This window comes from Rhinolophus hipposideros, assembly GCF_964194185.1.
Source record: "Rhinolophus hipposideros genome assembly, chromosome: 16".
Taxonomy (NCBI): Eukaryota; Metazoa; Chordata; class Mammalia; order Chiroptera; family Rhinolophidae; genus Rhinolophus; species Rhinolophus hipposideros.
In genome coordinates, this window is record NC_138062.1 from 16,730,324 (window position 1) to 16,745,755 (window position 15,432).

Below are 15,432 nucleotides of genomic sequence, written 5' to 3' on the forward strand. Positions count from 1 at the left end.
CACTTCCATTATGCCTCCTGCTATCTCCCAGCTGTTAACAATCACCATCCCTGGCCAGGATTATTGCAACAGTTGAGACACTGGGCCTCTCCTTGTACCCTTCTCCCTTATACTCTACTCTCAGTACAGCTACCTTTAAAGGTAGATCATGTCAGTCCTCTGCTCCAAACCTCCCATGTAACTCAGGGTAAAACTCAAAGACCATGTCATGGGACCCTTGCGACCTCCGACCTCTTCTCCTACCCTTCCCTCTCATCCCCCCTCCCCCACTCCTCTAGCCGTACTGGGTCTGTTGCAATTTCTGTTCTCTGTAGCACCATTCCCACAGATATCCATGTGGCTTACTCTCTCACATCCTTCAGGTCTTTGTCTAAGTGTCACTTCATCAAAATAGCCTTTCCTGTCCATCCTATGTACAATACCAAGCCCTGCATCCCAGAATCCTTTACCTTCTTAATCCCGGGTTATATTTCTCCATAGCAACAGTCTGCATATATTAGAGTCTACATTCATTCATTCATTGACTCTCTTTTCCAGCTAGAATATAAATACTCTGTTGGCAAGGAATGTGTTTTATTCACTGTTCTGTCCTCAGTAATTAGAGTAGTGCTCGGCCGAGAATAGGCACTAAAATATTTTTTCAATGAATGTTTGAAGCCTACTTGTTCCTAATTCTAGAAGGTGGAATGAAGCCAATTATTTCCTCCTGACTTAATTTCTTCTGGTGAGAGGGAGCTAATTGTTAGATATTCTTCATCATTTAGAGGGGTAATAAGATCCAGAATAGAGGTATGCAATGCTTAGTCTTTAAGTACTTTTAAGTTATTGTTCCAGGAGGGGTTCTAATAGTGAAAGACAACTTGGTAATGTCTACTAAAATTTTAAAAATTTCATATATTCTATGACTCAGTATCTCTCATTCCTGGAAGCTTCTACAGAAAATGCTTGGAGGCATGCAAAAGGATTTTCACTGTACTATTGTTTATCATGCAATGACTAAAGAAATGATAGAATTACAACACTATGGAGTACTATGCAGCAGCTGAAAAATAAATGAGGACTTATATTTCTTTTTTCTCTTATATTTTATGTACATACTTTACATTTATTTATATTTATATTTTTATTGATATATATTTTTATATAACATTTATTTTTATTTGTATATTTCTATTTATATTATTTATATTTCTTTTTTCCTTTTATATTTTTATTTGATATTCTACATATATGTGAAATAGTAGAAATAGTTTTCTCTATGTATATGTATATAAATTTGTCTTCCTTTAATCTCATTGTTTGCTCACCTAATTTAATGATATTCCTCCTTTCCTCTCTCATTTTCCCCCATTTATTTTCATATTTTTTTCCTTTCCCTTTTCTTCTATGTCCAAATTCAGACCAAGTAAAATAGTCATACAATGCACTGAAACAAATAACAAATATATTGGTTATTGTATTCACTAAAATAAGTTTAAAGTTTCTGTGCTTAATTTCCTAAGCCAGAATGCAGCAGTTCATATTTATATGTCTAGAACAACAACAACAAAAATAACTAAAAGAGAGAAAAGAAAAATAACAACAATAAGATGTTTTCATTTATGTGAAATCCCAATTTACTTTCTCCTGTGGTCCTTGATTGAAAGAAAATAAATCCTATAACTTATTTATGCCCCTTTTCTCCTTCTTTCTGAACTACCTTAATACATAACCAACAAGCAAACCAAGTTCAGAAAGCGAAATTAAACAGTAGGCATGTTAACAAACAGTATTTATGCAAAGATCTAAATCAGTTTATTCGGAGGTGATAATCCAAACTATATGTTGCTGCCAGAAATTTCAAGTGTATTTACAAATTTCTAATTTTTCAAGCTATCCTGATTCTGTTCATATAAATATTAATTTATTAAATACTTATTTATTGAATATTTTACGTATCTTGAGTTGTTTTATATGCGAGGGGAACAAAACAGAAAAAACAAAACAAAACGAAACCCTGCCCTTTTCTACAGAAGAGTGAAAACAGTGGATATAAAGAGTAACTGAGACTATGGCTTCTCAGTGTCGGGGCCGGCTGTGTAGTGGTTTGGTGTGATTTGTTAGTTCTTTGCGGCAGGGTACCCCTGTCCCGATTTCGACATGCAAAAAATCAAATCTCTTATGACCCGACAGGAAGAAGGCAGCATGTGTGCTATGTGAGCAAGCAACACCATCCTGCCACAAAGGAGACATGGACAAGGGAGCTGAGGGTTCAAAGCCAAGGAAACAGAAGACCAAGAGGGTACAACATGCAAAGGTGCAGAGTTGTGCCAATGAAGTCCAAGTATTACATCACTACACGCTCCTCAAACTGGAGGATGCAAAACAAGAGGACCCAATACATCTTTCTGAAGCAAGACATTTATTGAAAGGTTTGGAAAACCAAGTACTTTAATAAGAATATCCCCTCCACACAGAGCAGGGGAGGGAAGAAGGGTCCCGGGAAAAACAGCCCAGTCTCTGAAGTTTCACCCAGCTGGGGGCCGAAGTGGTGGACCTGCAGCAATGGTGGTCCCTCCTCCTGTCTCCCAGGGAGCTCCAGGCTGTCCTCCAAGGAGGTCCTTCTGAAGGCCCCAGCCATGCCGGATGCCACGCGATGCCAGATACCCTGGCTGGGAATCCCACGCAGAGACGCCGTGGCACGGTTTACATCTCCATTGTCTGCTGGACCAAGTCCTCTCTCCCACGGCTCCTTGGACGCACCATGTGCATTTCTTGTACTGCTGCCGCCTGCAGTTTGCGTCCAGCCTCTGGCCGATCTCCCCCACCGCGTGCTCAGGCTCCCTGGACCTCAGCTTCACCCCGTTCAGCCTTTAAAATGCAGGGAGCCAGGCTTGACCTCCCCGGAGTCTTGTTATAACCCTGACTTTGCTGTCCAGGGTCTAAAGGGGCTTTTCCTGGCTCCGTTTACAGTGCCGCTTCTTGGGCGGCAGACAGAACATCTTCCGAAAAAAATTCAAGCACCCCCTAAACACCTGCCGCCGGCCCAGTTTGATTTTTTCTGCGTTTCCCCTGCTGCTGGTGGTGCTGTGGCTGGACAGAGAGTCCCCAGGGTGACATTGGGGGCCTGGACTAAGGATGGTGCTGGAAACAGGGCTGTGCTCGGTGGTGGTGTTCCTGGACCCTGGTCTGTGCTCAGGAACTGATCTGTGCTCGGGAGTGGCGGTCCTGGAGCCTGATCTTTCCTCAGGAGTGGCGGTCCTGGAGTCCTGGCTGGGCTCGACAGTGGAGGACACAGGAGTGGCAGTTTTGGAGCCCCAGCTGTGCTCCAGTATGGAGGTCCTGGAGCCCCAGCAGTGCTTGGGTGTGGAGGGCCCGGGAGTGGCAGTGCTGGATCCTCGGCTGGGCCCAGGAATGGCGGTCCTGGAGCCTGATCTTTCCTCAGGAGTGGCGGTCCTGGAGCCTGATGTTTGCTCGAGAGTGGCGATCCTGGAGTCCTGGCTGTGCTCGGGAGTAGAGGTCCTGGAGCCCCAGCAGTACTTGGGAGGGGAGGGCTCAGGGGTGGCGTTCCTAGACTCCCGGCTGGGCTCAGGAATGGCGGTCTTGGATCCTGGGCTGGATGGAGGTGGGGTGGCACTGGACTCAGAGATGGTTATTCTGTACTCCTGGATGTATGTAGGACCGGCAGACTGTTGGGCCTTCTGCCCTGGCTCCACAGGCTGCTGCTCTGCTTGCTGGCAACCGGACCAGTCGGATTGAACCTCCTGGGCTGGGGAGGGGCTGCTGCTCTGGATCTCAGGAGGACGGAAGGGCTTAACCTTTATGGTACGATGCTGGAATTTTAAGTGTTTTCTGTATAAGATGTAGTATGTGGCCAGGATGTTATTGTAGGTTTTATTTGATAGTGTGTTCTTGATGTCTTCACTACAAAAGCCCATATTTACCATTTCTTCTATCACCGAGGTGTCTATTACTTCACTGGGTGGCTCAACGTACGGCTTCAGTTCTTCCTCTTGGCCCATGTTGAGCCAGGGGTCTGGCATGATGTCCTTCAGGTTGTTTCTCTGCTCAGGGTTGAGGTTCAGCAGCTTTTGGAGGAGGTCTGCCACCTGAGTGGATAGGTAGGTTGGCACCACATACCGCCCGCCGCCTATCTTCATCATCACATGCAGCCAGCTCGGTCCATCGAAAGCCACGGTGTTCGTCAGCATCTCATAGAGCAGTGTGCCCAGGCTCCAGATGTCCGCGGCTCGGCCGTCGTATGTGTCGCCCAGGAACAGCTCTGGGGCTGTATAATAGACACTGCCACAAAAGGTGCGGAGTTGCTGGATGCTGGAGGGGGCGCCCAGTCCAAAGTCCGCCAGCGTGGCGTGCATGCGCGCGTCCAGCAGCACGTTCTCCGGCTTCAGGTCCCGGTGCGCCACGTCCTTCTCGTGGCAGTAGTGCACGGCGGACACCAGCTGCCGGAAGACGCCGCGCGCCGTGGGCTCCGCCATGCGGCCGTGCTCGCGGAGGTGGCCCAGCAGGTCCCCTCCGGGCACGAACTCCAGGACTAGGTAGAGGCAATCGGCCGAGATGATGACGTGGAAGAGCTGGACGATGTTAGGATGGCGCAGGCCTGCCATGCAGCGGACCTCTCGCAGGAGAGCGCTGCGCCTGTCGTCGGAGACACGTTCTTTGATGATTTTCACAGCCACCTTGGTCTGCGTGAGGATGTGCATGCCCGCCACTATGTTGGCAAAGGTGCCCTCGCCGATGGATCCATTGAGCTCGTAATGGGCCGTGTGGGGCTCCCGGTCCACGGGGATGTCTGTGAAGTCACGTGACATGGTGACCCGCGAGCTACGCTCACTGACACTAACTACTCTCTGCAACGGTGCCAACGGGCAGTAACTGCACTGACTCCGCTGCCTAAATATACTAACTGTATCGACAATATGCTAAGTGTGCTAATAAACAGTAACTATGCTAACTACACTGACTAAATGTAATAACTGTACTAACAATACTAAGTAATAATACTAACTAAACAAATGAGACCAAGGAAACAAGAGGGAAGGGAAAAAATAAAAGGGGGGGGGCTAGTAAACAATAACTATGCTAACTACACTGACTAAATGTAATAACTGTACTAACAATACTAAGTAATAATACTAACTAAACAAATGAGACCAAGGAAACAAGAGGGAAGGGAAAAAATAAAAGGGGGGGGGGCTAGTAAACAATAACTATGCTAACTACACTGACTAAATGTAATAACTGTACTAACAATACTAACTAATAATACTAAACAAATGAGACCAAGGAAACAAGAGGGAAGGGAAAAAATAAAATGGGGGTCGGGGGGAACAAGGCGAAAACAAGCTACAAGGTCCAAGTCCAACAGGTCACCACAAATCAGCTTCCTGGGCTATAACGGACAGAAAGCTCAGCCCAGCCAGGGCCTTATATAGCAGCTCTGGGTAATTTCATCACACTGGTGCTTTATGAGCTCAGAGCCAGAAACTGACCGGATATGGCTAAGGATGAACTACAGTAGTTCTCTCAGTTTTGGGTTTCAAGACCTCTTTACTCTGAGAAAGGGGGGACCCCGAAGAAATTTTTGTGTATGTGGGATATTAAAGACTGATATTTACTTTATTAGAATTTAAACTCTGTAGGATGCTTTAAAAAGAAAAAAAAGTGTATTAGAATGTTTTTCCAGGGGTGGATAGTGTTGCATTTCGAAAAGCCCTTAAGATGATTTGTTTCCACTCCCTCAGCCAAGAAATGGTGCTGCCCTTTGAGAAGCACTACTTGGGTGTATAATAAAGTAAGTTTTTATGTAAAATGATCATTTTAAAGGTATCTACAAGCAATTGTTCTTAAAACCACCTTGTGCTTGTTATTACCAAAGCTTAGCTGAGTAGTTCCCTCAGAAAATACTTTCAGGTGTGTATTCATTTTGGATACCTTCAGGTTTGTTGTTGTTGTTGTTGTTGGTTTGTTTTGTTTTTAAATAAATGGAACCTTGTTAAAAGTGAAAAAAAAAAGAGTAACTGATATATATTATGTTATATGAAGGCCATTTATGCTGTGGGACAAAATATAAAGTACAGTCATGGGGATAGAAGTGGGGAAGGAATGTGGTTGCTGTAGCTTCTGCCATCGCATGACCTTCAAGAAAAGGGAAGATATTGGAAGGAATAAAGGAAGAGGCAGAACATGTTCTATTCTTTTGAGAGATGGAACCCAGGAGTTACAGTTATTTTCGCTCACATTTCTTTGGCCAGTACCCAGTCACATGACTACATCTGTCACTGAGGAAGGCTAGGAGATACATTCATCCTTATTCTTCCAATTGTGCCTAATTTTGTTCTAAAGACTAGAACTACTATGCTGTCAGTGTACAAACTAAACACAAAACAAGTCTTTAGGAACAGGTGGATTAAAATCTGTTTGACTACCTCGTTAAACCATTTGAAGGTACTATGGCTATATTTTACTAATTTCAACTGTATGTACATACATTTGAAAAATAGATAGCTTGTACATGAGAAAGGTTATTTGTTTAGTCAAGAAATAGTACTTCATTTGAAGAGTCCTTGTAATAAATCTGTGCTCAAATCTCCCCTGTCCCACCCACCCACATAGGGTTTATGAGCCACAAATTGCAAAGCAATGATCAAGCCAGGGGCCAGCAAACTGCATCTAGCAGTTCCCAAACAGCTTGTTATCATACAGCCCACAAGATAAGAATTTTTGTTTTTTACATTTCAAAATGGTTGAAAAAAATCAAAAGAATAATTTTTTTGTGGCATGTGAAAATTATGTGAAATTCAAATGTCAATGTCTATAAGTCAAGTTTTAGTGGAACCCAGCCACGTCCATTCATTAAAGTGGTGTCTATGGCTGCTTCCCTCCATAGCAGCAAAGTTGAATACCTGCAACAGAGAAAGTGTGGGCCACAGAGCCTAAATATTTGCTAATTGGTCCTCCACAGTAAAAAGTGGACAATGCCTCATCTAGGCTTCACGGTAGGCATAAAAAATTTACAACCTCGGAAAACTGGGAGTGTTTTCCATGGATACAGAAAATTCACTTATAAGAAGTCAGAATTAATGGCAGAATGTTATGCGGGGTTTTTCAAATATATGGAAACTTCGTATTAAAGTGAGGAAAGAAAAAAAGCACGTGTGCATTTGTGTTGGGTATGAACTTCAGAAGCATTGACAGGAGTGCGTAAGAGTGCTTGGCCAAGCACCTTCAGCGAGAAGCTCCTCCTGGGTTCTCTGGAAGGGTCTTTGGCACAGGCCTGAGGAGCTGAGTGATAGAATAGAAAGCTACGTCAGAATCTCTTCTCGCCACTGCAGGCTTTGGTACTTACAACATTGTTGCAGCATACATTTTATTTTTCATTTTCTCTTCCTCATTTCTCCAGTTTTCATTTCTCTAAATTGTTGTCAATTACTTCCTCATGTTTATATCCATAGATTCTTAACATCGCCAACCATGAACGTTTGGAAGTTTTCTGTTTATTTTGGTTCTCCTGATTAGAAATCAGTTGACTTAGAGAACTTGAACTTTTGGCTGAGCTGGCAGGCATAAAGGTGGAGGAAGCCTGATGATAATACACCAAAGTGTAGTTTCCTCTTTTTAGTGATATAATGTGTTATTCTGAGATGCACACTACATACAGATTTTACATATATATTCATGCCAACCATCACGGAAAGGCAGCTTACCTACATGGTAGTGGGAAGGAAAGAGATGAATTTTTATGGAAGCAACAATCGACTAACAAGTAACTACTGAATACCCACAGGGAATGAACTAATGAAATATTTAGTTGGCCAGAAGTGCTTCCAGCAAGCAGGCACAGTGACTGATTTTATGAGACTGTAAATTTCTGGAAACTGTTTGCAAAGCCAACAGTTCAGCCAGAAAGAGTCCGATTAGCTGGATTTTGTTTAAGGGAAATTTTACCGAATGTAATCAGATATGAGAAGCTGAAATTAATATAGTAAAATTGCTCAGTTTTCCCTAGACCCAATCGTGGGACTTCTTTGCTCAGAAAGAAAATGATAATGTGGCCCCCTTGGGAAAACTGAGGGCAGTTCGGAGCTTAGAGTAGGCTGCTCCCAGCCAGAAGCTGCCCTTGCAGCTACCCTAGGGGGAGAGGGGATCAATACCTATTTGGCACACTAGTTGGGGAGCTCTGGGTTAGAGAAGAGACATTAATTGGAATGTATCTCATCCTGTTTATGAGGCTTTCTCTGATCAATTCTGTTTATATTGAAGCCACCTCTTCCCGAATAGATACAGTCTGTGTCAGACAACTGAGCAGTAAAAATGATAAATCATCTTAAAATATTCTCTAGTTGTTTAACACATATATTTCTCATCCCCCGATTGATAGTGAAATCTCCTGAAGAGCAGTGATTATGTTTTTTCATGTCCTCCTAATTACACATGCTAGGCAAAGAGAAGGGCTTTATTCATTTCACTTATTTATTATTTATACTCTCCTTTCCAAAGAGATTTGAACTGGCTTATAATCATAGACATAATAGGGCCATTAAAGTAATGATTTAAAACAACAAGAACCATAACGCATATTGGAATGATGATATCATAAGCCCTAGGACATTTCATCACAGAATTTAACTCTCAGTTTCCTAGTAAAAGGGCTGGAGCCAGCAAGCCGTGTCACTAGGTGCTGGCTGTAACTCATGGGCAGAAGGGTCAGCAGGTCCCCTGTGGTCTCTGAATCCTGGACAACGGTCCCCAGGGGACTTTGCTCCAGGCACGGGACCTATCTCATTATCGCGCTCTCTCTGTATGAGATGAACTGAAGAGCAGCTTGGTGGGTGAAGAAAAGTCAGTTTACCAGTAGCCAGTACCTGACAAGTTTTTGGGCATTTGATTTGAGTTTCTGAGGGGATGAGAAACATCAGGTCGAGATAGCTCACTGCTTCCGAACCATTCGTCCTTCTGTCTCTCCATAGCCCTCTACCAAACAGGGAAGTGTGAAGAATAGCACAGTCCTTATCACACTAAAAATAAAAGCATGAGCTTCTACCTGGAATAACTAAGTTGTGTCTAATATTGAACGCAAGGCCACTTTATTACAAATGGAAATTCCTTCCATACTTTCTGAGGGGCTAACATGGTCTTCCTGTCATAGTGGAGATAGAGTTGATTAAAATGCCTTTTAACGTAGCTTCCGCAAAGAGAATTTCATAACATAGTGGACAAGTACTTGAACATGAGTTCTATGTAAGATACAAAATTGCTCTTCATGGGACCAAGATCAACTTTTCAAATGATAATTCTGTAGGAATTTCATGAAATAATGAAGCAAAATAATCAAGGGATGCAGCTTTCTGATCTCGAACTTCTTAGGTAGGTCCTGGAGGACCTAGAGAGTATCCCATCCTTGAGATTATTCATTTCAAATACTGATTGTGGCATCCAAGAGAATATCAGCTCTAAATTAATTCAGTAATCTTTTATTCAATTTTTAGTTCAATATTCTTGCTAAGATTAAGTTGAAAGCAATTCAGAATTTTAGGTGCTGGGTGAATCTCTGAAATGCAGTTTGTATTATTGATTTAGATTGGGGTTAACAAACTTTTTTCTATAAAAGGCCAGAAGTAAATATTTCAGGCTTTGTGGGCCGTGTGTCTCTGTTGCAACTATTCAATTCTGCCTTTTTAGCAGAAGGGAAGTGTTGTGGGACAACAGAGTCTGCTGTTTACACATTATTTGTTTTGACTCTGATGGCAATCTTAGGAGATGTAGATGATGATATGCCATTTTACATATGAGGAAACCGAGCAACAGAAAGTTCCAGAGCAATCAAAGAATTTAAACACTCTTATAGAACTCACTATAGTTGGACCTGACTCAATCAACTGTTGTCTCTGGTAAATGTTTTTTCACATTTATTTTGAGATTAAGAATTGTACCCCTCACTCTCATAGGAGTATGGCCAACAAGGAGTCTTCTCATAGAAAACACTATGATATCTTAAAGAAAGCTAATTGCTTGATTTTCTTTTTTATTATGAATTATTTAAGATTTGCCTAACATATTTGAGATTTTATACAGGGCTTTCTCATTATTAGCGCACTTAATTTCATGTATGAGATTAAGAACCATTTATCAGTTTAATAGCTTAATTCCGTAAAGGTTTTTGCCTTTGCAGGGAGAGATATTGTATGTGTTTCACCTTTCCACCCCTGTTCCTGTCCTGCCTGGAATGACACGTATTCATTCATCCAACAGCTATGTTTATTGTGTCATGGTAAATCATCTGTGAATTTTTAACCCATCATCAGTCCCTTTCCTCCCAGCCTATCTTGACCACAGCCATCTCTAGAATACTCTGGCAGCCCTCTCTGAGACTGTTTCCATGATCAAGCCCCCCTGACTACTTCCTTCTCTCTTGTTTAGCAGACTCTGTCTCTTTCTCTATACAGCTGCAAACAGGTTTGGTCAAGGGTCTGTGCACCCACATTCTACCACAGCAACTTCCTCATTGTAATGAGTGTGAGCCATCAAAATAATTGCTAAAGAAAAGCCTATTAATTCATGAAGCAGAAAGAAAATAGAGTGTTTTCCCAACACACTCTAGGACAAAAACTCAGCATGGTTAGGACAAAAACTCAGCAGTGATAATAAAAGCAGATCTGCCATGTTGGAAAAAGGGAGGAACAGGCTTCCCACATGCAGTACTCTTCAGAGCCAACCTTCAACTTTCTGATGGAAAGTCTTCCTGCCATAGTTATGTGGTGGATGTCTTAGAAATAGAGAGAAAGGCCTCAGATACTTGATCACTAAAATGAGATATAGGCTTAACAATCTCCAAAGTTATTCTAATACTCTATTATTCAAAAATTATATTTCATATCCTTAGGTATTAGAAATATGATTAATGGGGACACTAAATAAAAAAATGCATTTTTATTAGATGTGTTATAGTTATAAATTAATAATGTGCTTGCATTTGATTTTGTTTTTTACCTGTTTGAATTACATAATCTTAGAAATTTTTTAAAAGTCTCCTAAAAATTGGTTAAGAAATTAGACAGACAAAAAAAAAAAAAGAAATTAGACAAGTAGATGAGAAAATAATTTGCGATAGAACATTTCTAACTTTGCAACAACAATGATCTTTGAGAGCTTTGGCCATTTCTACAATCCTTAATTGAACCGAATTCTCTAGCATTATCTACCAGTGAACAATTAGTATGCTTTGTTATTGTTTTATGCTTCAGTATTATTAACTGATGGATTTAGTGTATTTGGTGTTTTTCAATTTATTACAGTTGTTGTCCTTAGAAAATAACCCACCTTTGACCACTGCAAGCCTCTTTAAGTTGGCTCCTAGTGATGTTTAGTAACTGCTTTGCTATCTGTTAGGACCGGACATTTCAGGCTCATCTTGGGTATTTCCTGCCATAGACTTAGAATCAGCCATAACTTCAAGGAGTGCTGGTTTCTTTTAATGGAAAATAGTATTTTCAAGACACTCAGAGCACTTTGTCATTGGATTGTCATAATTTCTAGGTCTTTTCATGGACAGACATAGATCATGTTTTTAAAAAATGTTTTATGAAAGTATCTTGCGAAGATGAGTTTCCAATCAAAATTTAGATTTAAAGAGTTTGTTTGTTTTTAAATCTCTACTACTTTACATCTGTATTTACTTGCCTTACCTCAAGTATCTCCTTTCTAATGACACTGGGAATGGTAGAATTCGAATACCGTAAAATTATTCACTCTGGCTCCATCTCACTACCTACACAACCACACACATACATGGATTCACAGAATCACAACAGACTCGTAGGAGTAATACCAAGACCCCTGCAAATAGAATGATTTGAGGTTGGGTTTCTGAGGTGGGGAGTTTTTTGTTTTTTGGGGTTTTTTTTTGCAAGTGATTGAGGATTTTATTAAGAAAAAAGTCAAGAGAATGAGGAAAGCAGAATAGTGTAGGGGACGAAACCAGGAAAGCTGCAGTTTCATGGGAAGTTCTGCCTTAGCCTGATTCTGTGGAGTACTTCGGAGTGTGAATTGCACCATAGAAAGGTTGTCTCATCTAAATGGAGGAAAGGGGGCTAAGCTATTATACTGTAGTCCTGGGCAATAGACCCACCCTAATGGGAGTGGTGCAGAAATTCCAAGGCATTTCTGGGCAAGGTGGCTCCCATAAGCCTTGGGCAATCCTCTGCTGAAAGCCAGAGGTAGGAGCCAAGAAAAGCCAACACTCACAGCAGCTGGCAGATGGTTCCACTGCCTAGTAAGAGGGATCTTAGCAGCACGCCAACAGTATGTGTAGAGTCCATGTCTCAACATCTACTCCTCCCATTGTTTTCTTTGTTCACTGATGGCTTCTCCATTATTTTGGCTAGCTCCAATTTCAGGGGAACTTTACAGGAGGAAAGTTAGTATGACAATACAATCTCCACTTGTTGGTTTACAACCTTGGGAGTTCCCTGGGTGAAATTCAAAAGTGGCCTTGTACACAGAGGGCAAGGAGAGACCAAAGAAAGAGGCAGACCACTCCAGAGAGATAGGTGGCAGTTGCAAGCAAGGGAACTTGCATATGAGGCTTCTCCTGGGCCATTACAAAATGAACATGTCTCTGCACCTACTAGAATTTTAAGAGTTTATATAGAGGTCTTAATGGGGTTTAGTCACATGTACAGTCCAGAGGGTCTCAACAACACATTGCTCTTTCAAGGCTGCATTTTTGAAATGGCTCCTGTGCAGGAACAATGAACAGATCGTACATTCCAAGAACAGGGGAGGGACTTAGGGGCCTCTGATTGCCTCAGTCTAGCTCTAGAATCAACTAGTAGTCACGTCCTCTCAATTACCTCCTCCAACACCACTGCTGCAGTTGTTTCCAAGGAAATTGTTGACATTTATCATCTCTTTCCTCTACCACTTATTCTAGATTCCCATCATTCTCATCCAGCACCTTTGATAGTGTAAAATGGCTGGCCTGATAGGATAACCCGGACACTCATACTTGAGCTTCTGGTGATCATGCCCTTAGCAGACTGTGGTTACTATACTTACCCATTTACAATTAAAACTCTGCATACAAATATAAAAAAATGCCCAGTATTTTGCCTGAGTGCCAAATAAATTCTTCTCTTCACCCCTTCGTTTTTATTCAGTAGTAGCCCAGTATCTTCCTGGTCACTCAACCCTGCTAGTATGGAAACACACTGAGTATGATTTTGCATTTCCAAACCCTTTATTTGATCGTTGGTCTCCTGGCAGGAGGAATCCAATTTGGGCAGGCAATAGTTGGAACTCTAGACTCACAGAACCAAGAAGCGTGGGGATATGAAGCACAAAATCCTCAAGTGAATCAGCATGAATGATAGTGAGCATAGTCACTGCTATTTCCACCATCTTGATTCCTGAACTTCAGTATTCCACCTATTGCAGACACAGTGTCGTATAATGACCATTAATTTAAGATGAACCTCATCCCGAAGGGTTGTTCTCTATTCTTACAGGGTATCGTCTCCATGTTGGTGCCTCAGCTATGCCTTCCGAAAGTCATTCCACTGGACTATCAGGCAGCAGCTTCTGGATGGTGTAATAAGAGGTAGGCCATATCGGAACTCATAGTTGTCCACAGTTGTCTATCTTTGGATGGAAATCAGGTCTTTTGGTCCAAGGATTGTTTAGCAGGGGGCCATGTCAATACCTCAGACACTCTGTGAATCTTTCAATGTCTGAGAAACCATGGGAAGGAAACACAAAACCACATCCAGAGCACCTGTCAATCTTGGCCAGAATAAATTTTGTATTTCTAGGGAGGAAGGGGTTGAATCCAACCAACTTGCCATCAAGTGGCTGAGATTTATTGTTTGATTGCTTCAAGGGATGATGCCATATCAGGGGTCTTCAGCATCAGTGTTTGTTTTGGCAGGTGGGTCATTCTGTAGCCACAGTAGCTAGATTAGATTTGGTGAGACAAGTAAGACGGAGAAAATGAATTTTTAATTTTATTGAAATTTAATTGGTCACAGTGTTTGATGGCTATTGTTTTGGACAGCACAACTCTCTATAGTATTCCAGACTAGGCTCCAGTATAAGTGAAAAGAGCAAAGTGGGTAAAGGTATGTTTTTACATATATGCTACTAGTAAATAGGATGGTAAATCATAATATTAAAATGAAAGTTTTTCTGCAAGAGGAGGGAGAAATTAGGTTAGAAGGGATAAGGGATAGAAGTGATACTTTTTTGAATACACTTTATAAGTTTGACTTTGTAGATATATAAATGTTTGAAATAATTAAAATTAAATTTTAACAAGAGATTCTTAAAAAGTGGAATGTAATGTAAGACAAATGAACATAAATATATATCCAGATGATAGAATAACCAAAAGATAGGAACTATTCTAAATGACTATAGATCACAGTAATTTGATTGTACAATTATGTTTTCAGTAATCACATTTTTGGTGGTAGCACTGGCATTGCTATTCTCAAACTATTTGTGTGTGGTATATGATAAAGCAAGCTTGATAAGACTTAGATTTAGTGTGTTTGGTATGGAAAAAAAAGCCAGGTATATAAGGTTGATGAGGATGAGCCAAAACCATGTATTCTGGAATTTGAATAAGTCTCAGTATGAATTCATGATAATTTTTATCATTAAAAATATTATATATATGTGTGTGTAGATGTGTATATGTATATATATATATGTGTGTGTATATATATAATCTCTTTAAGGACATATATTCTTAATATATATGTATATATATGTATATATAATCTTATATCTTATAAGTTTTTGTTTTATATTGTATATATTTTTGTACTTATACTAATTACATAAGTACTTTATAGGTAAGTATACTTATAAAGTACTTTACACTTATAAAATATTTATATTTATAGTGTATATGATAATACATGATAATAAATTCACAATATGTGATTATATATTTATAATATATATAATATAAACAAAGTGTGTGTGTATTGTCTCACTGAAGAAATGGATCCTTCTAGGCCTGGGGGTAGGAATATACAAGATATGTCTAGAATATCTTATGCTGGAAAGAAAGATGCTATCAAACAGTAGAATTCTTTCAAAAGGGTGCAAAAGCCATCTTGAACAAAATTGAGACAATAAGGATAATACTAGAATAGCTTGAAATACATTAACTATATTTAAATCCATGCGTTTGTAATGATACTTTAAAAAACTCTTAGATCATCATTGGATATAATAGGGAAATGATTTTTTTATTTAGAAAATGGATAAATAAATGGAAGGAATTGACTATTTATCTAATCTTTGCTAATAAAACTGTTCATATAGGTGATGAGGGGAAATTTCTATTTCTAAAAATATTCCAACCAACAAGTAGAGAATGATAAAATTAAGAAATCCTCATTTTCCAACCCTTAAGGAATTAATTGATCC

At 40.5% G+C, this 15,432-nt stretch overlaps 2 protein-coding genes across 3 annotated transcripts in view; one reads left to right on the forward strand and one right to left on the reverse strand.

Moving 5' to 3' along the window:
* Positions 1-2,921: 2,921 nt before the first annotated feature.
* Positions 2,922-5,647, reverse strand: LOC308509366 (serine/threonine-protein kinase MARK2-like; the record flags this gene model as incomplete). The annotated part of the gene is made up of 2 exons (XM_081077354.1): positions 5,267-5,647; positions 2,922-5,136 (listed from the first exon to the last, which is right to left on the reverse strand). Exon 2 carries the CDS (start codon positions 4,806-4,808, stop codon positions 2,922-2,924), a length of 1,887 nt encoding a protein of 628 aa, XP_080933480.1. The 5' UTR covers positions 4,809-5,136; positions 5,267-5,647.
* A 7,855-nt stretch (positions 5,648-13,502) lies between these two features.
* IL15 (interleukin 15) overlaps positions 13,503-15,432 on the forward strand; it is a 146,153-nt gene continuing 144,223 nt past the window's right edge. For both annotated transcript variants that reach the window (XM_081077001.1, XM_081076997.1), the window contains exon 1: positions 13,503-13,594. The gene's annotated coding sequence lies outside the window, so the exon portion shown is untranslated. The remainder of the gene's footprint in view (positions 13,595-15,432) is intronic.